This window comes from Prinia subflava, chromosome 10 (genome assembly GCF_021018805.1).
Source record: "Prinia subflava isolate CZ2003 ecotype Zambia chromosome 10, Cam_Psub_1.2, whole genome shotgun sequence".
In the NCBI taxonomy this organism is placed as follows: Eukaryota; Metazoa; Chordata; class Aves; order Passeriformes; family Cisticolidae; genus Prinia; species Prinia subflava.
In genome coordinates, this window is record NC_086256.1 from 14,568,237 (window position 1) to 14,594,423 (window position 26,187).

General features: G+C 41.1%; 1 protein-coding gene across 2 annotated transcripts in view; it reads right to left on the reverse strand.

Moving 5' to 3' along the window:
* Window positions 1–25,693, reverse strand: part of COL24A1 (collagen type XXIV alpha 1 chain) — a 120,981-nt gene extending 95,288 nt beyond the window's left edge. The window contains exons 1-6 of one of the 2 annotated variants that reach the window (XR_010081463.1): window positions 25,483–25,693; window positions 19,884–19,945; window positions 13,693–14,993; window positions 6,131–6,184; window positions 2,815–2,868; window positions 726–779 (exon numbers count right to left, since the gene is read on the reverse strand). Coding sequence is in view for 1 of the 2 variants with exons in the window: in XM_063407447.1 (XP_063263517.1) it covers window positions 726–779; window positions 2,815–2,868; window positions 6,131–6,184; window positions 13,693–14,993; window positions 19,884–19,945; window positions 25,483–25,538 (1,581 nt within the window). In the remaining variant the exon portion in view is untranslated. The remainder of the gene's footprint in view (window positions 1–725; window positions 780–2,814; window positions 2,869–6,130; window positions 6,185–13,692; window positions 14,994–19,883; window positions 19,946–25,482) is intronic. The other variant, XM_063407447.1, reaches the window with a different exon arrangement.
* Window positions 25,694–26,187: the final 494 nt, after the last annotated feature.

The following is a 26,187-nucleotide window of genomic DNA, read 5'->3' on the forward strand; positions in this document are numbered from 1 at the left end:
AAATGCTCATAATAAAACCTAGCGTAAATGCAACATATTGTTAAACATACACCATAGGCTAACACATTAAAATGCAAACATGCAACTACATTTGAAGTGTTATCACATTACTATGTGATAATTCAATCTAAAAATGAAATAATCATAAGCTTTCAAGCCTACAATTTTTATGAAGAATGGAATATTTGAATATTTATACTCAAATACTTTGGGCAGAGAAGGCAACAATGAGTTTGGCTAAAGTGGCTTAGGAGGCAATAGCAGGAAAAGCCTCTGAAGTGAAAGGACAAATTTCAGCATCAAGAGTCCATTTTAAAAAGTTGTTAAATACAATACAACGTGCAGTAATGTGTGCACTTGTCATCACCAAATTGTTTTACACAGCTTTCTGGAATAATGCAAAGGAAAACTGGAATCTGTACTTTGTTATATCAGTGTGAACCTAATCCAATATCATTGTTCTAGAAGTCCTTACTTTTAATTTTTATAAATTAAATCAAATACATAATTTAAGTTTCAACTTTTAATATCTTTTTAAATTTTCCTTGGATTCATTATGTCACCTGTGTCTATAGTAGTCAGTCTAACATAATTAACTGCTAAAATCCACCAGTGTTAAAGTAAATAAAGAGCATTTTGCTGTTATAACTTGCCTGAATATTAAAAGAAACTTCACAGAAGAATGGAACAGACAAAACATTTTTCTATAATTGAGAAAATAATACCTTTTCTCCACTTTTTGCCCGTCCTGGAGAGAATCCTGGGTCTCCTTTAGGGCCCTGTTGCAGAGAAATAAAGCTCAATAATACCATTGAGAGGGAATTTCTAATAATATATCCTAAAACAAGTATTCTCAACTGTTACAGCAAGAGGAGAAACAATGTAGATGTGCTTCCTATCATACATATTTTTCTCACAACTTTTTCAGTAAAGGACTATTAAAAAAATAAAATCATGCAGGTTCACACTGAAATGATATTTACATTTTCCAAATTTTGTGGTCACAAGATTTTGAAAAGCAGATTTATTGGTAAATCCAAGCAGGATTAGAGAAGATGCTCCAGCCAAATTCTCTGCCCCTGTCTCCATCAGTGCAGGACCAGCTGTTCCTCCAGCAATGTGCAGGATTACCAGGCTGCATTACTGCATGAACCACAACCTTGCACAGGTTTCCTCAGAATCACCCTTCACCACTGTACCAGAATCCACAAAATTAGATTGTCTTAACTAATCTATTTTTCAAAGAGCCAAGAATAAAGCCAAACCTCATGGATACCCTCACATTATCTTACAAACACCCCCAATTGTTTATCAGGAATTAAATGCTGAGGGATTGGCTATTGGTTGGAACTGCTGGCCGTCACTCAAGGCTGGGCATTTTCCTGCAAAGATATTAAGATTGTGCCTTGTTTCAGAAGCAACTGCATAAAGGATCCTTCAGCACAGGAGGGAAAAATTCATGCATCTTAAAGACAGAATGAAATTCTGCCTTCATTTACTGCTAAAAAATTCTTGCCACACATCTGCCATGTTTTAATATCAAACAAGAATGTATTTGTTTCATTGTGGTCAACTGGATCTTTACCGCCAAAACTTCAGGAGCACCTGGTTAATTTTCATTTAGAGAAAACCACTTCAGAATATATTTGTATTGAAAGGATAACTTACAATCTAACAGAAATGAAAGAGATCACTAAGCATCCAGTAACAGGTATATATTTTATATTTAAATAAAAAATACATAGGTACATGCACATATGTACAATTCCTTTGATTCTTAAACTCATGGACAGAGCTACAGAACTAATCAAAATTATCATCCAGTGGAGGAAGAAAATAAATTATAAAACAAAGCCTAGGAGTAATTCCTTTATTACAAGAATTACTTGTAATTCTTTCCCGAGCAATGTATTCTATTATATAGCCAGCATAAATATAGTAAAAATTAATTATGAATCCTTAACTGTCCCTACTGAACTAGATAAAAACAAAAACACACACAAAAACCAGAGTCACTTGGTTTTACAGCACTTGGCACTGGAAGCTTTATGAAATTTCTTTTTCTGTCCTCAAGCAGATTTTAGCACCTGTCATGACATGTCAGATTCCTGCAATTAGGAATCATACTAACCAAATCATGGTGCTGCCTTTTTCCTAACAGATCTATCAAGTTGTGCAAACTAAATATGAGTTGAAGGCATTCTGCAACTGCACAGATCTGTCAAATCTATTTAAAGGGCCTATGTTACACAAGCCTGAAGGTGTTATTTGAGCTTTCAGTCCAGTATTTTTTTCTTTGACTTTAAATATCACTTCCACAATGCTTCAGAAAATTATTCTAGCATATTAATTAATAATAATGTCCAAGACATTAGAATATTTCAATATTAAGGATTGGACATGGACAATAAAATAGCAATTTATAGGGACTGACAGTCTACATTTTTTCTTCTTTTTTCCTTTAAGGAAAGCAGAAGTTTACAGCAATTAAGCATTTAAACCTCAGCTTGTCAGAGGCTGAGCTGACTTACAGGAACTCTTTTGGGAAGTACAGATTACTTGCAAAGATAATCATTTCCAAGTCATCACTATGCACACATAGGTGATTTTATTTTCACTGAGTGATCTGTTATTTTGTTTTGATATGAAGTTCAATTTGATTGATTACATATAATTAAAATGTTTATAGTAGCAGTCTCCACCTGTAAACAAAAGAAGTCCAATTACTTCTATTATAGGAAACAGTTCTGAGGCTTCCAAAGAGTCATTAAAAAGTTCATGTATTTACATGGCAGCATGGATAAATAAACTCACCTTGGGACCTGGCAATCCTGGCAAACCTGGGTTACCATGTGGTCCTGGAATACCCTATTAAAAAAACCCAAACAAATGAAGGAGAAGAACCAATAGAGTTACCCAGCACCCCACTGAGCAAATGAGTGAATAGTGAATGGTGAGTGAATGGTTTGCAGAGAATAATTTTACTGCATCATTTACCTGCTCTTAGAATCACTGGTTAGGGTTTTCAAAGGATTCACAAGAAATAAAACATATAGACCTTCCTAAAAATTTCAAGTGAAGGTGAGTATTCCCCTTCCTTTTGCAAATGTCAGTTTCTGTTGTCTTCCTAGGTAATTCTTAACAGGTTTTGGCACAATCACTGCAATGTTGCTCTCCAGCTACAACATCTGAAGGCATGGAATAAAAATCAGTAAAATCACATTCTGAGGTACCTAGCTATACACTGGAAAGGGAAGGAAGTGGATGAGTTCTTAGTGACTTAAAAGGTGTCTCAAAGCAATGTATCCCACCTCAAAAAAAAAAAAAAAATCACAGATTCTCCTGTTTCTCCCACAGCTAGTGTAGAAAATGGACTTGTTACTAAAATAATTCAACTTAACCTGTTCCAGGAACAGAACAAGCTATGAAGACTATCTATACCTTCCAGTGTGTCTGTTCCTGCACATTCATATTCACATTCAACAATTGTCACTCCTTGAAAAATTGCACATTAGGGAAAATATTTGTTGCAATGGCTGTCAGCAGCTATTCATCTTCCAACTACCAAAGGACCAAACTGCAGAAAATCTGTCCCTGCTAAACTGGCAACAAAGCTTCTGTTGAATTCACTAAGGCCAAAATTTTTCCAAAATTCAAATATGAAATATAATAAGAATACTTTTTAACTTTGTTGTATATTCAGTGGTCTAACAACAGAAACTCAGTGTTTGTCTTTCTGCCACACGAGGCTGCATTTAGCAATTACACCTTGCAGCAACACTGAAAGCTCTATCTCCTAAGTGCTCCCTCTCGCTACTGACAATGTTGACATAACTCCACAGAAATGCTAATCCCATGGGTTGTTTGAGAGATTAATTTGCACTCTGGCAACTTTGGAGGCACCCTCAGGGATTTAGGAGAAAGGAAATAAATAGAAAGTGCCAACATAGCTGCAGTGCCACAGTGGCTCCTGCTTTCCCTGCCTGCAGTGTTACAGTCTCGGGACACAGTACTGGAACACAGAAGTGCAAAAGTATTCTCATGGAATGAGGCCTCAGAAACAGTTTCATGTCACCTCTAATTCTGAAACCGATGAGATTTCATTATCAAGAAACTTGGAACAAGCCAAGACACCTACACAACATTGTCAGATGTGGACTTCTTTATCACAGAACTTCAGGGATCAAAAACAGTTTTCAATGGAAATCTCTAACCATTAATTATACATGCCCCAAACGTCCCAGCCATGTGGATCTCTGTCAGGATCAGATTTGGACACACACTCTGATGAAGGCCCAGGCAATGCAGCTCTGCACTCTGCTGCTTCCCTTTGGCACACTGAGTCACATTTCAGGATCACAAATGGCAGCTCATGTGAAGGAAAACAGAAGTCACAGGGCAGGCTGCTAGATGAGGAAATTAACTTTGAGTAAACAAAGTTTTCAGAGGCTTTTTAGCTCGCAAAACTCCTGTCATAACATACATCATCACTAGCTGCACCTGCCTGGATGTATCAGTATGGTACAAACTAAAGAACATTGACATTTCAAAACTATTCATTTTTTATCAAATAGTTTTATAAGCTTGCTTGGCCCATATAAATACATTTTAAACTCAGAACTACTGGTAAATATCCATCTCAGACATTTTCATACTTTCCCAGGCACCTTACTGTGAGCTGTCCCTTCACATTGGAAAGCATATCCTACACATACTTAATCCAGAGAATTCACACAGTAGAACACTGTGCTTTTAAGTACTCTATACCTGTAAAATGACCTTCAGAAAAAAAATCCCAAACAAATTGCAGCTGGGCAAGGGCAATCTCACCAATAGGCATGACTTTAAATATAGAACAGCCTCCTCTAAAACAAAGAAAGCTTCCCAATTGTGAGGCTCTACTTGGATATGTGAGATCCTGCCTCTGATCCAGACATATCCTTGCCACAGGCAGTGTGCAACATACAAAAGCTGAATTAAAAGAATTGTCAGGTCTCACACAGAAGGATCCAAGGAGTCAAGAAGAGATGAATTTGAAGGAATGCTTTTCATTTTATACTTTAAAATGTGTCTCTTCCACTCCCTTGCCTCTAAAATGCTCTAAAGCATCAGTTTGCTTTCAGCCTCTTTGACCAGTGCATTTCCTACCCATCAGGCCAAGTTTAGAACATCCTGTGCTGTGGTGGCTATTGAGCAGCCTCTTGTTTAAACCTTCCTCAAAGGCTGAATCCAAACTCCTCCCACACACCTGCTGAGCCCGCATAAACCCCTCCCTCATGTCCCACTGTGATCTGCCTCCATGAGGGGACTGCTGCCACAACCTTTTCCACCCACAGCTACCACGGCCTGAAACCATCCACACAGCAAACCCACAGCAAACCTTCACCTGCTCCCCCCAGCTGCCCTTCCCCTCAAACCCTCCCTGATCAGCCATGACCCCAGGGACTGCTCAGGCAGATGGGTTTTGTACACAACTGCACCAAGCCAGGTTCACCCTGCTTTGCCTCATGAACGGACCCGTGCAGTGCACAGCTCCTGCCCCGCTCATGGCGCTGCGGCAAAGCCCGCAGGCAGGGCGGCTGGCCCTGCTCCCGGGGGGGGTGCACCCACACACAAAATACACCATTTCCTATGTAGCTCATTTCTTTAGCAACCTGTGATCAAGCTGCTGAAGCTCAAGAGACTAAAAGAGATTTTTGGGATTACTTTTCCCCCCCCCACTCTGTCTTGCAGTGGTTAATTTTGCATCCTGTGCCTGCTCCTCGGAGGCTGTGGCCTGCATTGCTCACTCTCCCTCACTCCACAAACAACTGAATGTGACCTTAGATCGCAGCAGATGGGGGCAGCGTGGAGAAACTAGAAGTTAATATTGGGAGCAGCAAAAGCCAGGTACAAATATAACAATGCTGAGTTTGTGCACCCATACATGGAATTATCTACGCTGGAAGCTCACAGCAGGAGAAACTGTTTGTTTGTCTTGCTTTAACCTGTCTGCCAAATGTTAAGAATCATACACTTTCATAATCACTCAGCATATGAAGAAAGTTGAGAAAAACAAAATGATGCAAACTCTAATCTGATTACTGGTGCCCTGCCTAGAGGTGCAGAATAACATAATTGTTTTACTCACCCGAGGACCTCTCTTCCCTGAAGGACCAGGTAAACCTGGAGGACCTGGAGGACCCTGGCAATAGAAAATCAAAGCAGTTGAGGCTAAAACCTGACACAAGGACGGCATCACAACTCTAGATGAGATCAGTTTTGCGAACTGACAACCCTGTGCTCGTGCTGACCTCCTCAATTTGAAAACCAACTCCAAAACTACAAGAAAGCGTGTTTTAATCTGACTCCAAATCAGATTTCTGTTTAGAAAGTATCTTGTGTCAGAGAAATTGGAGCTAACAGTCTGGATAGTAACTTTTACTCATATGTATTGGTGTATTTACTCAAGTGTATTCTAAAGGAAGAAAAGATCTGATGAAGAAAGCAATTGCAATGTATTTCTAAACAAAGGATAGAGAATAATTAAGCCTTTACAATAAGCTTGCTGGCATGCCAAACATTTTAGAAAGATTGGAGTAGGTGTGAAAAAAGAAGATACCACCTCATAGAAATGAAAAATATGAAACAGAGAAAATAAATGTTGACAAATTACTGTTCAGCTTCCTATTAAAAGCTTCTACTAAGAATAACTGGTAGCACATTTGCCCTTCTATATAATGAATATCAATCTCTTTAAAAATCATGTAGACTTTTAAAGATGCTAGCATATGAGCAAATGTATCTTTTGCAAATGAATTAGATTGTCATCCTATTAGGCAGTGTAACAGCCCCTGCATATCTGGGCATTTGAACATAGAAACATTTCCTTTTCTATATAATGACTGCTGTTCAGCAGATTCGAAACCCCAGGATCTACTTCATTGTATTCAAATACAAATGAGTGCTCTAAACTAAAATCTGCGCTACTTTATATTATATTTCACCTATCAAATTAGAGTCCTGCAGCGGGATGGGCTATTCTTAAGGGTGAATTCACCCTCACCCACATGCCTGCACAGCAAACCCCAGCTGTAACAGGAACCATGTACTTTCTGCAAGGGCATAGGGGCATCAGGAAAGTCAGACCTCATGAAGGAGGTCAGTGGATAACAGCACTTAGGGGTTCAACCTGTCCTTTCACCCAGCTCTCTGTGTAGGACATCCTCTCAGCTGAGACACCAGGCAAAACACTGAGTACCACACTGCCCACCTCCAAACAACAGTGCTGGAAACTGCCTGAAAGGAATCCCAGGAAAACCAGAAGGGCCATTATGGTGGCTGAAATGACCAGTGTGGAGGTTTTGCAAAACAGCAAAGAGATAAAGGGAAGTGAGGAAGAAAAAAAGATGAACACCCTTGAGCATTTTACTAGAGGCAACATTATGACAAAAGTTGGATTTTTAAAAACCTCCAGTTTTGTGAGATACTTTTTTTTAGAAAGGTAATGTCACTGCAGTGCTGATTATGGATTTTAGGCATCGTCAAGCTAATCACATTAATTTAGACAAAATACAGATAACATGCACAGTTCTGGGAAAACCACTGTTGTTCTGAAGAACTAAAATATGAATTATTTCCTCTCATAATAATCATAATAAACATAGGAGTTTAAATGTAGTTGGGAATATCTGCATGCTTATACATGCTACATTAAGTCAGGCTGAAATCCATGCCTGCACTTCCCTCTCTGTGCAATTTAGAAGACACAAATCTGTGTAACAACCCTGGTCTTTAGATTAAACCATAACATGTCGTGCTTTTAGCATAGGATGTTCTCTTTCAGTATGATTCCATAAATGCTGACTGACATCCTCATTTTTCTGAAGAAAGACCCCATGTTTAATAGCACAAGAAATGTAACAGAGAGACACGTGGAAAACTCTTGACCTGGCATTCTTGTCCAGGTTCAAAAATGCACTTGAAAGGGCACAGAGAACTCCCACCCTGCCCTGCTGAAGCAGTATGTTTTTAATATCTCCCCTCAAAATTTAAGTTAAGAGATGCTTTTTGATTAGATAATTATCTTGGGACTACAAAAGAAAACATTTTTTGTTAAGTCAAATAGTTGCAACTAGTGTGTGCATTCTTTTGTGATTTGTGTTCTCCATCCCTGTTTCAGACATTTCCTTAAAAATACATTAATAGCTAAGCTTCAACATTTTCCTAATAGAAATCTTATTGAGTATTAAGAGCCCTGATCTTCATTGCTGATTTATTGAATGAGGGAAGTGAGAACATTTTTCCCTTTGTGGCTTCTAATTTTTTTAAAACACTGTCTGCTTCCTTTGCAACAGAAAACAAATAAATGAACACCCAAAATCCTACCCACACTTACTTTGATTACTCTAATTCAAATGTAAGTATCTCTTTTTGTACAAAAAGAAAATCACATAAAAAGGAAAATCTAATCACAACCAAGCCCTCAGAAACCCCTAGAAGAAGCAGCAAAATATCTTTTGAATGTGGCAGACAGAGATTAATAACACTTTCCCAGGGCATTTTAAAACAAAGTCACTGTTGTAGATGAAGTCTCTGGTTCACAATAATAAGCAGCTAGCCCCATGCAGGTGTTTCATTAAAATATGCAAGGACTGTCCTTTACCAGAGGATGTTACTCTTTAGCCTCCACCACAGACTCCTCCCTGCAACTCAAGCACCATCTGTGCTGAGAGCAGACTTCAGCAGAGCACACCTGAGTCTTCCTGGACGTGCTTTCCCAACCAGCAGTCACACCTTATTCTGTCCTATGCATTTCTACAATCTGGGAAAGCAACTACAACTCCAAATCAGTATGACTAGTTTTGTACTTGCTAGAAAGCTACTTAAGCCTCTGAGGCATCCATGTAAACCACAGAAATCAACATCTGACACTGAGCCAATCTCTCTTAAACCAAGGAATAAGTCATTTGTTTGAATAGTTTTTCTTCCAAGTACTGGGAACAGTAATTAAACAAACCTGAAGCAATTAGAAATGTTAATGTGATTTTCAGCATTTGATGCTTTAACCACCACTATCAAACAAAACAAAAAAAGAAGTTATTCTGTATAAATATTACAGATGTTAACTTAAAATTAACAAAATCAGTTTGCTTAAAACAGATCATTTGTACCTTAAGAGAGCTACCACAACTTACTGTATGTAGGAATTGTAAAAATTTCATTTAGCTATTGAGCAAAGAAGCTCAAATTCCAAATAATCATTGCTTAAGCCTGAAATAATAAAAGTAGATGCTACTCTTCCAGAAATTGTCACAGCCTTTCCAATGGTCACTGGAATAAATGTAAGGAACTTTCCTAGACATGAAATAACTTTCATTATTTTCCTAGGTACTGCAGCCCTGTGTCACTTGTGTTACATGTGTTTTAAACTTGACCTATTACCCAGAGGTAATAGAAAATATTTCATTTACATATAGCAAGTCTCTAAGATTTCAGATGCACAGCAATAAATTCTGCATTAAGTAGTTAAAACTTCTGCACAGACACATGTTGATCCTCCTGACATTGAATATCTAAATCTTATTCACTGAACTTTCTCTTGTGAAGCAACTATGAAGTTTCTCTTTAAGACTCTTGACTATATTTCAGCCACTCAAACTCAGCTCACCTCAAACTATTCTTTTTTAAAAGACTAGTTAAAGAACATACCAGTTTAACACCTGATTCATCAAATATGGAGGCAGGCAGTCCTTCAGCAAAACAAAAAACCCATGAAACTTTCTGCACATCACCACCAAAACACCTGAAGTATGCAGAACCATCAGTCTCCAAACCTATTCTAAAACCTCTCCATGAGGGAATTTCACTGCTAACACTGCTAATATAATTTCTTCTGTTGTTCAGGTATCACTCTGATAAGCTATCCTTTCTGATAAGCTTATCCTCTGATAAGCTTTCCTTTTATCCCACCTAAATTTCCTTCTGTGTCTTGCCATAGTTTATGTGCAGAAGAAAAAAAGTATCTTTATTAACTAGCCCTTTGCAAAACTATATTTGTTCCTAATTTTCATTACTAAACACAATTTTGTTTTAAACTTTGCTCAGAATCATATTATCTATAACTATACCTATTGTTTTTATTCTTGTTTCATTTGTATTTCAGCAGAAATAATAAAAGCTACACTTTTCTCTTTCCAAATGCCCCTAGAGCAGGCAGTCACCTCTGTATGATTAACCTCCTTTCATTACAGTTGTGGAGGTCTCCCTTTCTCTGTCAAGAAGTCCTACAACAGTCAAAGCAATGTCATCAACATCAGAGAAATATATATATGGTTTTGGGTTATGGTTATTAAAGTTTTTCAATATTACTATGAGAAGATAGGGAAACTGCAGCAGTTCTAGGGGAATTAAATTGAATTTTTAACAATAACATTACTTTTTGCTAATGCTAACTAAAAATAAACCCGCAAGAATCTAAACATTTTATCTGAATCATCAGACACTGAGACTTCTCAGCCTGGGCAGGGAAATGCGTGAAAGGGATTAAGTGACCAATATATCCCCTGTGGTCAGGGGGAACCTCAACAAGCAATTTTGTTCAACTGAGAAATAAGCAAAGAGTGCAACAAGGGGAAGTGTGAAAGGTTAGCTAAGTGAAATAACCCAAGTGTGAAAGGGAAGTACTGCTGTTCATTTAGCACTACATTTAGGATCTCTGAATTGCTCTCTCAGTGTTCTTACTCTCACACCTTTTGATTGCAACAGGACATCTCATCCAGGACTCAATTCTGCTTATTGCAGGGCTTGCCATTTCCCATTCCTCCTGGCAACAAGTCCAGACTGCTTCTCTTTACCAACTAGAACGACCACCACTGTTTGGTCTTCTACCATTCCTCCTTCTGGCAGAGTGTCATGAAAATCCAGAAAGCTTTCCAATAGAGGAAACTGATTCCTGGTTCATTTCTCTTGGAAGGCCACATCCTGTGCAGATAGGCCTGAAGATGCAATTACCCACCAGCAAGTAACAAAAATCAGCTCTTCAGCTCACATCAGCCTCTCCTTTTACCAGTGTGGGACTATGCACCATGTTACTGCAAACTGCTTTAGGATTGTGCAATGAAAAATATCAGCTTGAAAGTTAACCAGTTAAAAATACACACCACAATTATTTTTGTAATCTTTACAGATTGCCAACGCCCTCTGCATCCCAAAAAGGAGTGGCTCATCAGATGAACAGAGCAGCATTCCCTTGAAAGAAGTATTTCAGGAAATCTTACTGTTCCAGTTTACACTCACTTTATATTTTTCTAGGGTGGTTTTGGTTATTGTAACTGCTAGAATTTTAATCAGGGTCTTAATAGTTTTGAAGAAATAGCTGTTCCCTTTTATACCCTATCCATAAATGAAAGCCTGGATTCTGGAGTCCTGCTTTGCAGTGGTGGGTGAATTCCACAGCTGTGGGATCATGGAATATAAGGGGCCTAATTACACAAGGCAAGAATCAGTTCTGGTAGATGATTAAAAGCCAAAAGAAGTTGAGTAGTTTAAGAACCACAAAAGCTAGTTCTTGCCTGTCAATTCCAATAGAACGAACATTAACTTCTGCGTTCAGATCTTGAAAGAAGATTCAAACCAGCCACAACACAGTAAAAGAAGTAAAAAGAGGGGCTTTCATGCCTCATTTTTTGCTGCAAGGGAAGTTTTCAAGTTCTTCAGTGTTGCTTTTTTAGGCTCCACATTGCAAAGGCTCCATGAGTACTTATATACTAAAGTGTTAGAGCCACACATATAAAAGCTGCATTAATTCTTATATTCTCTGCATGGGAGGACTAGACTGAGAAAGCAAACCAAGATCATCCCTTCAAGTCTGAGGCCAACAGCAGTAACAGATACTGAGCCACAAAATCTCCATGAAGCACAAATTTATGCAGAGACCTCCTCTCTTTGGTGTCAGCCTCTCTGACAGAGCCGTGTTTTAGCTTTGCCTCTGTTCCAGCAGGTGCTGCTGGTGCCTACAGCCAACCTAGGGCCCACAAAGGCCTAGATTAACTTCCCAGCTCTGCCACAGATCTTTAAGACCTTGAGCATATTTTCTAAATCCTGCAAAACACCTCAGCACAAATGCACCATATTCCCTAGAAACTACAGTCTCCATTCCTAAGCACAACAAACTTCTCTATTCACAGTCTGTAAGACAGGCACTGAGGATGGTAACACAGACACCTCTGAACCCTTCAAATCAGCTGTCATCCTTGTATGCATAGTGCCTGTGTCTAGAAAAATAACACAGCGCATTTGTTCAGAGTTTCGTAGCAGTGCAAACAAACAACATTGTCAGCAGCCATTTCTGTGACATGTAAAAGAGAGGATTTCACTTTCTTGGCTGTGATTGACTGAAATCACAACAAACAAGTGACAGGCTAAAATTAAAACCTTCCATTAGTAGTTACTAAACATCCTAAGGTCCAAAACTGGAAATTAACCTCATGCTGATGACAACTACATGCTTAGTGATATGTCACCATAAATGCCATCATAAGGGACAAAGAGAGAAAAAAATAATTACTTCACAATCAAAAAAGATTAAGCAAGAGCACTTCTGGAGTAGTGTGAATTACTCATTAACACATTTTTCAATTGTGTAACAATTACTTTGTGCCTGGATCCTCTTTAGAGTAAAAACTGGATTTCTGAATAGGTTCTTAGTTGTTAACTAGTTCAAGAAAAAAAATTTCAGTGCTGAAAGAATAGACACAATACATTTATGGGCATATTGAAATATATATTAGGAGCTGCTTAACACATATCAAATTGCTTTCCAGTAATGACCACACAGATGAACACTTACAAAACCAAAAACAAACAAACAAACAAAAAAAAAGCAAGTGAAATTATTTACTTCATGCTATGGTTTAAAAATTTTAACCAAAATCTCACACAAGCATGAAGTGTAATCTGCCTTATTTTCCAGGCTAAGCAGGAACTGATGTTCTCTCTGTTCTGTAGATTCATATATATGGGCAGCTTTTTATGTATTAAAAAGTTTATGAGCCTTGTGCACACAATAACAGAGGATAAACAAGTTTCTATTAAAAACACTACTGTGCATTTGCAGTTGTATCAAAAATCACTCACCCTGTGAACTGAAAAAATACCTCAAAATTTTGTAAGACTGTTCTAAAAACCATTTTCCATGTAGGTTTGTGTGACCCCATAACCTTGGGTTATGAATGATTGCAGACTAGATTCTGCAGCTGGTCTATTTTAACAACTATAAATTTTGACAGCATTGCTCAACTAAGAAAACCGTGTCAGTCTTCCAAGCAGCCTGGTTGTTCTTTTTATGGACCAGCACCTATATTTCTGAACTGCATTAAATTAGCCTGAAATTTTATTAAGTGAGCAGTCTCTGTAATTAGTAGTTACAAACATCCAGCTGCATTCCAAATTTTAAAGAAGTCTGGGTTGCCTACCACTTAACCAGAATGTGAATATCTTGGATTTCTTTATATTTTTCCAGTAAATAAAAGTATATGACACACTAAAATTACATGTGAGAAAGAGACATATTTAAGGCAGACAAACATTTGTACAATACAGCTGGGAGAAACTGCAGTCACAGCTTTGGCATGCCTGGAGAGGTTTCTTTCAAAACCTCTGTTAAATGTATGCTGCTGCAATATAGTAAAAAGAGTAATAAAGGTAACTTACAGGAGGTCCAGTTTCCCCCTTTGGACCTCTGATACTTCCCCTTTCAAACATTTTGCCAAGATCTTCATAGTCATAAGCATAATTATCAATACCATTTTCATAACTGTTTTCTGTATGATAAGTCTCATCAGCATCAAGTGCACCTTCCTGCCCCGGATGGAGTTGATTATCCAGAGGGAGCTCAGCAGGCAAACTGTACAGGGTTCTGTTGAAGATTTGCTGCTTTTTGTTTGGTTCATCTAAATGCTGTTTTGCTTTTTCCATTCCCTTGCTTTTAGTTTTACTCTTTTTTACAGGGGAGATCAGAGAAGGCTCACTATGTCTGCCTGCATCTTCTGTGGTATTAGCAGAACTATTTGGATATGATCCTGCAGGGGTTTTAGTGATGTTTCTTTTTCTGCTCATCTCCTGCTGCTGAAGAGCCAAATCGACGTTCTCCTGGAGTTCTGTTTGAGGCCAAGCTTCCAGCAACGGAGGTCTGATCTCTGGAAACTCCCATACAGAGGCATTGCTTAACTCAAAGTGGTCTGGTAGGAAGTGAATCTGAGCAACGCTGGCAACAGGCTTGTTTGATACTTCTTTCCATCTATAAGCTGATATATCTTCCTGGTTTTCCTCCTCAGTGGTCATCTTTGAGAAAACATCCAGCCCATCTGACGCAAGCGAAGGCCCACGCAGAGATCGATAGGTTTCAGCCTGGCGACACTGCTGTTTCACATATTTACAATAGTTTGCAGAGGCTTCTGCAGAGGGAACAATATCAAGCTGGCATATAATTCCTTCAAAGCTGACAGAGTGAGAGTTCATCCTTCCCAGGGTAAACACACCCTCTGAATCAAATGTCTCCACTCCAGAAAGTACTTCACTGCTGTAGTACTTGTTTCCACACTCAGCAAACATCGAGACAGCCTTGTCCCCAATGCCAATGGCAAACGAATGCCATTGCTCATTATGAACACAATAATCAAAGTACACGGGCTGCTTCCCTCCAGTGTACACCGCTACCTTTCTCGGGAGCAGCTGGACACCAAACTGCAGTCTGCTTTTGCTCCTAACACTGAAAAGAAAAGCATTGCTGACTCTGTAAGAGTACAACCCAACCAACAAGGTGAACTGACGCCCTAGACTCGATGGTATGACTTGAGTGACGGGGGACTCAACATGTGCATCATCACTCAGCACCACTCCCGATGCAGTCAGACGAACACCCTGAGGTAACAGAGAGGATGCTGAGGGCACTGTTGGCTCTGATGGCTCTTGGACATCTTTCACAAGGCCTAGTTGATGAAGAACATCGATAGCTGTAAAAAGAAATAAAGGCACACTGTTGATTTAATTTACGAGCTCATACGTTCAGATCCATATAAACAAATGTACACACAACATTTCAATCAATCTGTACCTCTCAGAGCACATACACTTCACACAGTAAGGCCACCAAATCCCTAGTGGAAGGCACTGATCTTTCACACAGATCAAACAAATAATTATCTGAATTGAGGCTGCAAGAAAACAGAGAAAAGCTGAGGAGTAACAGGCACAAGCTGCAGAACAAGAAATTTCAGCTCCGTACAAAGAAAAAGCATTCTCACTGCAGAAATGGTTAAGTGCTGGACCGGGGGGCAGAGACATTGGGTAATCTCCATTCTTGGAGATTTTCAAAGACCAGCTGGATTCAACATGGACCCCGACCTCTGATGGAGATAGGACCAGATGAGTTCAAGGTTCCCCTAACCTAAATTTTAGGGGTTTTTTTCACAAGGGGAAATTGAAGACTAGTTTTTATGAACACCACAGCACATCAGCATACGGTATCTCTGTTCCCACCTCTCACTGGAACAACTCCAGTGAAACACCTATTAAAAATTACTTGTACTATCTAATAGTTGCACTGATCAAATAAGCCTGACTGGGAAGACACAGGCACTTTCTACAGCATTTGGCTGAGGCTAGTTTTGCTATGGACATGCTTATACTAAGTAAATAAAACTATTATATGGCACAACAAAAATTTAGAGTAATGAAGAAAAGTTAAGGATTTGCTACTATATTAAAAGAAAAGAGCCACTGAAACAAATGGATGTTTACACTTTAAGTGGAAAAAAAGTCTCCTTTCCCAGTTTCCCTTTCTCTGTTTACTGAATGTATTCATAGCAAACTTTAAGAATAGACAGATGTTGGCTTAGTTTCAGTGGTAAATTATGAGAATTGCCTGAGATTTCGTTGAGAGTGATTTATAAGCTGGAACCAAAAGCATCAACCTGAACGCACTGTACATCTTGAAAATTAATTACACACCTTGTAGTGTTTCTAGTCATGTTTGAGATTCACAGACGGGCCAAGATTATCCTGGCCAGCAGCCAGTGCAGAGGGAGGTGTGGAGGAAGAGTATTTCTGCAGAAAGCCCTGTGTATGCCAATTTCTCAAGATGTTTTGCCTCAGAGCAATTAATTCTCTATGGCTGTATTTTTATCTGTCAGACTGATAATGGAGGTCAGGTTATAGTAGAGCTCTGAAGCACAGTGCATCTGCTAATGAACCACCACTCTTTCCCAGGACCCCGTCCTGCCTGGTCTGCATGCAGCCCTGCAGGAGAAAGCTGTGCTTGCACTGCCCTTGTGGAGGGAAACTGGGAAGAAACAGGTCCTGAGCTCTGGGCAATGCAACCTTACACATGCAAATAGCCCCCAAGGCAGAATACACTGTTCACCACTTCTGTGCACTGGCTGGGCCAACTGACTGCACAAGAACAGCTGCTAGTCCAACCTCAGGCTGTGTCTAAATATCACATCCTAACATGAAAAATTGGGCAAGTAGTTGTATTTTCAGAAAATTTAATTACACATTTTTATTTAAAAATAGTAATGCATTTGATCTATCCAAAGTTTTTAAATTCAAGTATTTAAAAAAAATGCTTAAAGTGGTTTAAAATAGTCAGCTTAGAAATTACATTCAAGTCTATCACTACTAAATGGCAAACTGCAAGCAAAATTGCCAAATTTTTGGCAGTTCTGATTTGAAAAGAGCACAAAGTTCAAAACTTTGTTCAAAAGTACAAAAATCATCAGTGAGCATGATGAGGAATAACACTGGGGTTTTTTTATCCTGCAAATAGATTTCTGCAAACAATGGCAGGTCTTGAGAGAGCTAAACACACATAAATATTGTGTGAAAAACGACATCAAAAAAGTAAGTATAAAGGAATTACTCCTTGCTGACTTGCTGCCTGTTAACCCACTGTCAAGCCAAAAGGCTGTTCCAAACTTTTTTGGCCAGTCATTTCCCTTCTGGTCCAAGATGCATTTTTATTTTATTTTAAGGCTTTCAGAAGCTCTTGGCAGCACGTAGGATTTTGGGAGCAGCAACCCTCTCATTCTTTGTCCCAGCATGACAACCACTATTTGCTTTACCTATCAGCTCTCAGTTTTATTTGTTTACCCATGTCTGCAAAACATCTGTCTTCACTTACTGCTTATTCAACCCATTAGTCCCCCAAATTGTAACAGCTCAACTTCTTGAAGGAAAGGTTGTTTTGGTGTCAAGTGCTTTCCTTTCACCTTCTAGGAAATCTTGAAAAATTCACAACCTTACTGCATCATGAGGAAAGGTAAAACCTAACACCAGCTCTGGCAAAAAAAACCTTCTGACCCTCGTGTGGCACAAAATAACCCCACAAAGGAACTGGGGAGGATGAAGGGATTTGACTATTGGATTGTTTCACATGCATATTCCATCCAGTCCCTCTTGTTCATTTCCCACGTTGTTCCACACTCACAACTCCTCTGAAGGCAGGATCTCTGAGATGCTCTCCCTGTTTCAGCAATCTTAGTACACACATTGCTCCCTTTCCCAGTGTGGCAAGGGAAAATACAAGGGCCATTTATCAATCAGCTCCACCAGAACCAAGAGTAATTACTCATCAGATTGCTCATTTTCTAGGTGATGATGCTTCTGCATCTGGGTACATTAAGATACCTGGCTGCAACAAATGCTCTCCTGGATGGCAGATCAAATGACTGGCACAGGAAAGCCAGCAAGACAATAATTCTAGGTGTCCTTGAGCCCCACTCAAAGTACTGTTCCTAAAGACTGAGACTGTATCCTTGCATATACTTCACTGAACATGATTTATAGCAGCATGCCAAACTGAACAACATGTATTTTCTCAGGCAAAGCATACTGAGGCTGTCTCCTCAACTCAGGAGAGAAGGCATGTTAATTAGCTAGCATCTTCATGTTTGGCAGAATATTCTTTTTTTCAAAATACAGCTGCCAAGAAAGTTTAAAAACCAAAGTGTTAACATGTTCCTAATGGGTATGCAATCCTGTTCCTGGACAAACAGTAAGCACCACAAATGCATTCATGCAGCTCTGCAGCTTATATACTGAAACTGAAGGATATACTTGAAATGCTCTTTTCTTTTTTTTCCTGAGGAAGTTTCCTTCTCTGAACTGCTTTTTCCAACTTTGTTTACACACTGTGCAAATAAAGTGCAAGAGGAACCAAATTCACTCATGGGAAGAAAGTTTCATCAAGGTTCAATATAACATTTTGATCCCAAGCAAGCATTTAAAGAAAAAGTCATGTATGGCACTTGTGCATCAAGAATGGAGAGGAGTTTCCATTCAGTAAGGCTTCTCATACAGCTATCTAGAAATGCTATGAAATAACAATAATAACAACAAAATAATAACAGAAAAAAAGGAAACTCCTTCATCTGCTGGTAACCAAATAAAAAATAATTCAATATAAGCATGTTGAGACTGGAGGCTTTACCTCATTTCTGCAAAGCTCTGTGCATAGAGGCATTCTCAGCCAAGAGGCAGGTAAGGCTCAGCCTCATCCCACTCCCCCGGGTTGCTGTGCCCCCAGCCCTGCAGCTTTCACTGTCCTCGCCTGAAGGGTCAGTAGAAAAGCAATTCTCTGGCTGAGGAACATGAGAAGTGAGAGTAAAGGTTTCTTTGCAGAGGAGGAGGGTGGGCTGGAGGGATGAAGACACTCAAACTGTCACCACACAGCTGCCTCTGGCATCCGTCACCTGCTCCCACTACACCAGGAAACTGCAAACTGCCTCTTCCCTTTGCATCCCTGCAGGCCTGCAGCAGGGCAGGCCACACACATCCAACAGTGCTGCCCCTCCTCCAGTGAGAACTTGGCTCAGCTATTATAAAAATCCAGGGAAATCCCATCATCACAAAAGCATATGGCCCCCATTGAGCTGGATGTGAAAAATCAACAACCAATCTTACCAGCAAGCAATGGGCAACACTGGAGGGCAAAATTACAGAGGCAACGGGGGCAAGCAAAACAAAAAATCCACAACTGGAGGAAAATCTCATACAGCTTTGCCAATCTCTGGGAATGACAAGCAGGAAAAAAGCCTTGGTGAGAATAATGGTGGGAGGCTGCTGAGATGTCCCAAAGGGCTCTAGCAAAACATTATCAGGAATGAGTCTTGTCTTAACCACGCAACCCATCTGTTTGTATTCAGATGAGTATTTGCAGATACACACTCACCAGCCAAGGATGACCTACTTCATGCTTCACCTGTACAGCAAAGGACCGTGCTGGAGAACTGATGCTGCCACTCTCATGGCAAATAAGAAGTGACTAAATGGCCCGTTAGCCTCCAGCTCTTCGGGTCACCATCATTCCCACAGCAATCTCCAGAGCAAGCTGCACATCTGGTGCTGTTATAACAGCTGGCAGATTGAAAAAGAAACTAAAAACAAGACAACCCTATTTCCTCACAACATCTGCATCTGAATGCAAAGCCAAATGAATACCAAACTTCACATTTTGCTTTAGCGATGCCAGCCTTTGCTATGCGCAGTGGTTTGCCTGCCTTAAGTGCAAAGGTAACTCAGTCGCAGCTTGCCACCCCCAAGGACACCCACTTGCAGTGAAGACACAATCAAAGCCTTTTCACTGTACAAGGCTTCTTTTTTATGAAGAGCTTGCTTAAATATGTAAGTAATTTCATAGACAGAAAATCTGAGTAATTTTCAAAAGGTCATCTTTTGCAAACTGGTGCTTTAAACTTTTGCTCTCATTATGCTGTAATTGGTATTTTCTTTAAGTCATATGAATTAATGAACTGAACCCAAGGTCACAAGTAACAACAGCCATTCACTCTTTTCATCTACTAACATATTACACAAATGTGCTGTTATAAACAAAGCATTCTCACCTTGTTTGGGTACTTGTGCAACACCCACAGCTATACATGTTGCAATAAAAAGGAGAGCTTTCCTAAAAGGGAAAGAAAAGAAAAAAGCACGTGAGGAAACATCTACAGTTGCAGAACTCCAAGGAATTAGAAACCTGATTCAAGATCTACATGGCAGGATACCACTGACTTCAGCAAGTCCTGAATCAAAGCCATCACACTGTACAACTTTCCACTGATACTGAGAAGGCATTTCACACAAAGATTGAGGTTGTGTATGCCCTTACACATAGCACATATATTTTATATTGGTTTTTATTAATAAAATGACTGCATCTGCTTTATATTTGCTTGAAGCAACTTTCAAATATGAATGCTGCTATGTAGTAAATTTCTTCCTGGAAAGAAAAAAATGTTACCCTAAAGAAACCATAAAATAAATTACAAGTTAATTTCTGCAGAAATCATTAGATACTTTAGATACTTTTGACCTCCCATCTCACTAGATCACATAATCTTCCCATAAGTGAAAATGTTGTGTCAAATTTTTGTTCTTGCATGATAAAATTTTATCGTGCTACAAGCAAGTCATGCTCTTTACAAAGTAAAAAAAAATCCCATCACATTTGAACTTAAAACTTCACACTCAGGTAGAAAAGTGTGATAGTGATAGCTGTCATAGGCTCCTGCCCTGGTTTCAGCCAGGGAGATAATTTTCTTCTTAGTAGCTGTTGGGGTGTTTTGGATTTAGTATGAAAATAATGTTGATAGCACACTGAGGTTTCAGTTGTTCCAACAAACATATATAAGGTTGATCTAGATTATGTGCTCAAAATTCACTTTAGAAGTGTTGAATGTTGTACAGACTACATTTTTACTGTGATCAAGAACAGATTGTCTGCTCTTTCTTAATTACCGTATTAGCCAGATTAACATCTAATCACTCTCTTATCAGTGACTGAATCTTTTAATAAATGAGAACTATATTTCCTGTTAATGTTGGACAACCAGGCATGTAACAATTATAGCAACCTCTATCTACTCAGTTCTAAGAAGAAAATTTCAAAATACAGTTCTGATACTAACTACTCAACCCACACTCAAGCCCCAGCTCAAGCCTCTTGCTCATTAATGTGTGTAATCTCGATGATTTTTCATAATGTAGAATGCTAGAGTGACTAAAAATGTTTCCTGGAGCAGGTCAGAGAGCACTTGAGTGTCTGGAATCAAGTGTATTTGAAAGTAACATAGTTACAACTAAACACATCTAACTTCATGTCACCTAATTTTGCCAGCTAATTAGATTTTCACATTAAAAAAAAAGGTAGGAAGAAAACACTACCACTTCATACAGGAATATATGGTTTAAACAGAAAGGAGAGATAAGTACATACGCATACACACACATACAGCAGTATTTAGTGAAAAGTCTTACTAATTCTTTAAAGGGTTTGGAATTCAAACATTTCAGAAACATCCAAGTGCATGAAAACCACAGAGCAATAACCTGGTTTTATCAAGTGGATTTGTATATTGTGAGAGCTTAAATTTTGGCAAACAGAACAAATGAATAATTTAAGGAACAATAAGGCACGATAGTCATCATTGCCACTGTAAAATGGTAGATACATCATGCCTTTGAGATGAAAATGCACAGAACATATAGGATATTCAAAAATATGCATCAGTGCTTCAGCTCTGATCACAGAGGGAGGGAAAGGTGGAAACTAAGCTTTACACATCCCACCATGCTTGTAGGGGCATGTTCTTTAATTAACCACCACTACAGTCCCTAGCTCTTCCTCCCTCCAAGCTCTCTCCTGCTACAGACATGAAATGTCTACTGGAGCAGTTCTGCCACTTCTAAAACGACCTAACACTGACTGTTGTCCAAACAGCCCATCCACTACAGGACACTCATTTCAGTTTCTTCAGAGTTCTGAAGACCAGAATTCACGTTCAAAGTTTCTGCATCATGCAATGCATTATCTTTTGATCAAATGAGAAACTCTGTGACAGGAGATAGCTCTGCCACAAAGAAAGTCCATGCATGGCACTGCATCAGCTAAAACTCAGGACAACCCTTGATTTGAACCTCAGTGTTTTCAAAGGTGCAAAATGTGCCACTAAAAATGACATAAACGTTTTAGCTAGCTACAAAATAAGGATGCTCAAAGAATCACAGAGCCCAAAATTCAAAGATGACTCCTGTAATAATTACAACAGCTTCTTCTACTACACCAGCCAGGTTCAAAGCTGTGTGTGTCAGGTACCTGCCTCTTCCCAGCAAACCTTGTAGGAAAGCAAGAAATTCCAAAATGTTCCCAGGACTGTAAATTACACAGATGTAACTGGATATGCAGAAACATTTAGTGAGAAGTAAAGACAAACGTCTGGCTTACACAGTGCTCTCCAGCTAATGTCAAGAACAGATGAGTTATCGGCTAAGAGAAAAAACAGGGACCAGAGACAGCCATAGTGCTGGGGATCCTCTAATGTGTGAGGAAAGTGAGACTTCCTTCTATCTTTTTCCACAAGTAAAATGTTTTGTAAATGAAACCATGTGCAACCTAATCCATGCAAACCCTCCCTGCTGGTTGAGATCACTGCTCTGTACATTTGCGGAACAGTCAGTTCTCAGTCTCCACTCTCACACCAGCACAGCCACTGAGACACCAGGCTCCCTGCTGCATGACGTGCATGAGGTTTGATCCATCATCTGCCATAGCTGCACAGAGCTTGGCTCCTTCTCTCAGCTGAGTCCACAGCTCCTGGAGGTGTTTCCATTCCTTGAACATGCAGAATTATGTGGCATGGAAGACTTCAGCTGACCCAAATGCTGGCTATTTTTTCCTCATTTAACATCACACCTGAAGCTGTTCCAATACCTAGGCTTTAGGGCATAGCCAAGGGATATCTCAAACTTCTTCCCCTTCTTCTACATTCTCATCTGCTCTATTTTACATGCAAGCATATGCTGAGGGCCACTACTGAACCATTTTGGAGGAAGGCCCTACCAAATGTGATTAAGCTATTCTACTACTTAAAACTGAGTTTATCTTTCTGATAATCTTTGACATCTTGTGGCCATTTACCTCTTCCTACAGAGCGGACAGCAATCACTCATGGTGCTTTTTTGCATTAGGGGTGATGCATGGATAAGAAAATGGATAAGCTTCAAAGCAAGTTGTGGCAAGCTACAATGAAAAATTCCACCCTCTGAAGACTACTCAGCAGCATACAGAACTCAGGTTTGGTCAGAGCACAGCTGTATCTTCTTCATTCCAGCCTAGTTTCCTAAATCTGAGGTTTAAAGGAAGAAATACCACTAGCTGGCTGCTAGGAAAAACAAGTAAACCTGTTTGCCACAGGTGCATTCAGTCCTGCACTCCTCAGGGACGACAATTTAAACACCAGCACCTGCCCCACACACATTTCTTGACTGAATCTGTCTGGGGACTGCTGAGGAGCATGGCACGGTTTGGGTCCATCAACCCTGAGAAGGACTTTGGAAAGGTCACAGCACATTGTGGACAGAAATGACCTGGAATTCTCAAAGACCTCAAGAGTTTATAAACCTTATCTTTCAAGGTATAAAAAGAAATATAACTTTCCTTGCTGCTATAACAAAATTAGCCAGCAGGTCCAGTGATGCTTCCCAATTTTTAAAAGACCTACTAACAACACAGTTTGAGGGGACACAACAGCCTGCAAAATCTCTCTGGTGTGACACTCACATGGCCTTTGGTCACAGATGGCGCCATGGAATTAGCCAGCAAGAAGGGAAGCTCCTGAATCCTTTGCCAAATTTCAAAATTTGAATGAATAGGAAATGGAAGAAATACAAGATGAGGTGAGAGGTAGAGGAACAGTGGCTTAAGAAGAGTCCTACAACAGGACTGGGGTTCAGAGAAAGGAAACTCCCTGCCTGGTGGTCCATTCTTTGGACAGCATCTGGTTTAAAATTAGAAACTTCACATCCAGAAGAACAGTCAATTCTGTTAGTATTTCTAAAAGGAAAAAAAATTGAAAATATGTGATTTTTAGAACAGTTTTACAAATAAATCTCTTATTGCTTGCACTACTTCTCCAGATAGCATACATGAGGGTTTTTTTCTGCCTGAAGGCAAAAGTATACAGCTTGAATTCCTACTCACATGAAATACTCTTCTTTCACAGGGTTTGTCTCTGTATATTTTGTAGATCATTCTTCAAACATACTACAACTTGATGCTTGCAAGAAACAAGTGTGACACAAGGCTGTTCATATTTTAAATATTCTGTCAATAAATGGGGTGAGAGATCTAGAAGCCATGCAGCTGTTTTATTTATTTAACCTGCAGAGACACAGCTATACAGGCCTGACCTAATGGTATTTCAACAAAAAAGTGGTTGAAGTTGCAAGGGATTTACTGGTTTGACATATTCTAAGGAAACCTGATCCTTTTGCAAGGAATTCTGGTTTCTTAATACCAGCAAGTGACCAGGTTGCTTGCTCTCTATAGAAGTAAATTAGGTAAACATTATAGAAGCATACAGATGTATATTCTTAAGCTACCTCAGATTTTCAACTTGACTAAACTGCCTCTCTACTACTGCGTCTCTTTCCTGTAATGCAATTTATGTTTCTCCATCAGCAATACCCTTTTACAGATTTCAAATCAAACCATTCTTTGGATTTGCACTCAGACAATTCCTGAAGAAGCCCCAAAGACACAGCCATTAAAAACAGATCTCCTGGGAAGGCCACCTTCAGGCAGCCCCTTAAGTGCTCACGAGCATTCAAGTACACCCAGATTATGCACCAAGCACACTTTAGCAGCATGATCCTCACTACAACACTAAACAAATTCTTCTGCCCCACTCAGAACGCTCAGTAAACTCAAGACACAGGCAGAACAAACTCTGCCCTTTACAAAGAGAGACACAGACAAGTAACCTCTCTAATAGCGTTACAACGATCATAAATTCACAGTCATTTTACCGAGGCTGCTTTTAGGTAAACTGTAGAGAGCAGAGCTCTACCTTCGCATCACAGGTGAGGATGCGTTAGAACTACCTGAGCCGATTGCAAGAGCATGTGAATACAGAGCAGCTCACCGGGCTATCTCTGGCATTAACAGAGTAGCCTTAGCTCTGCAGCGTTAATTCTACAGGCTTTTGCTTGTTTGCCGCGTTTTACTAGCTAGGTACCAATGAGGTGCACGGGCTGCCAGGTTACTGCGGCCACTGCGGAGCGCCGGCCCCGGACCCTCGCTCCCGCTCGGGGACTGTCTCGGGTCAGGCTGCCCCGCTCCCCGGGGACACCAGAGCCAGGCTGCCCGGTGCGGGCTCGGGAAGGATGACACGAGGGTGCTGGACGGGACAGGTCACATCCAGAACGACACCAGGGGCGCGGAGGAGAGAGACAGGAGCAGCCAGCGATACAGGCGGTCTCCGTCCAGGCAGCCAGCACCCCGCCGGTCCGCCGGGGACCCCGCGGGGTTCCGGCCGGGGACACTGCCCGCCGGGGTCGTCGTCCCCTGGCCGCGGCAGGAGCCGAGCCGCAGCCCCATGCCCTGCCCGGCCCCGCGGCGGGGTTGGCGGCGCGGTGCGCCCCGTCTCGCCGGCTCCCGCTTACGTTTGCGCCGCGGGAGAGACGCGTCCTCGCCTTGTCCTCTCGGCTCCCAAATGCATTTGTATGCATTTGCCCGGGCAGCGGAGATCCGAGGGAAAGCCGAGCGCCGCGCCGCCGCAGGGTCAGCTCCTGTCCATGAACGCCCGCCGGCCCCGAGGTCTCCGCCGAGCTCCGCGCAAGCCCGAGGGCGGCCCGGCCCGCGTACAGCCCGCGGGGGCGGCGCGGCGGGCGGGGGGAGCGCCGGGGGCCGGGCGGCGGGGGCGCCCCGCGGCTGCCCGCGGAGTCCGGCGGCGGAGCGGCGCTGCACCGCCTGCCCCGGCACCGGCGGAGCTCCCGCCCGCCGCGGTGTTGAATTTCAGCGCTGCCTGCCTGGCGATTACATCAGCACACGCGGGCCCCGGGGCGGGCCGGGCCGCGGCCCCGCATGGTGCGCGCTGCCCCGCCGCTCCCCCGGGCGCCGGCCCGCGGCCAGCCCGGAGCCGGGACGGACAGCCCGGACCCGGACAGCCGGCCCGGAGCCGGTTCCGCCGGCGCGCAGTGCCCGGGCCGGCCCCGCCCGCGCCCAGGTGCGGCGCAGCGCCGGGACAGGTGATGCCTTCGGTGCAGCCGGAGGGCGAGAGGAGCCTTCGGCTGCCGCTGGGCTCCAGCTGCGGAGACTCGGCAGGAAGCTGCAAGTTAAATTAAAATCTGGGGGCGGGCGGGGAGAGT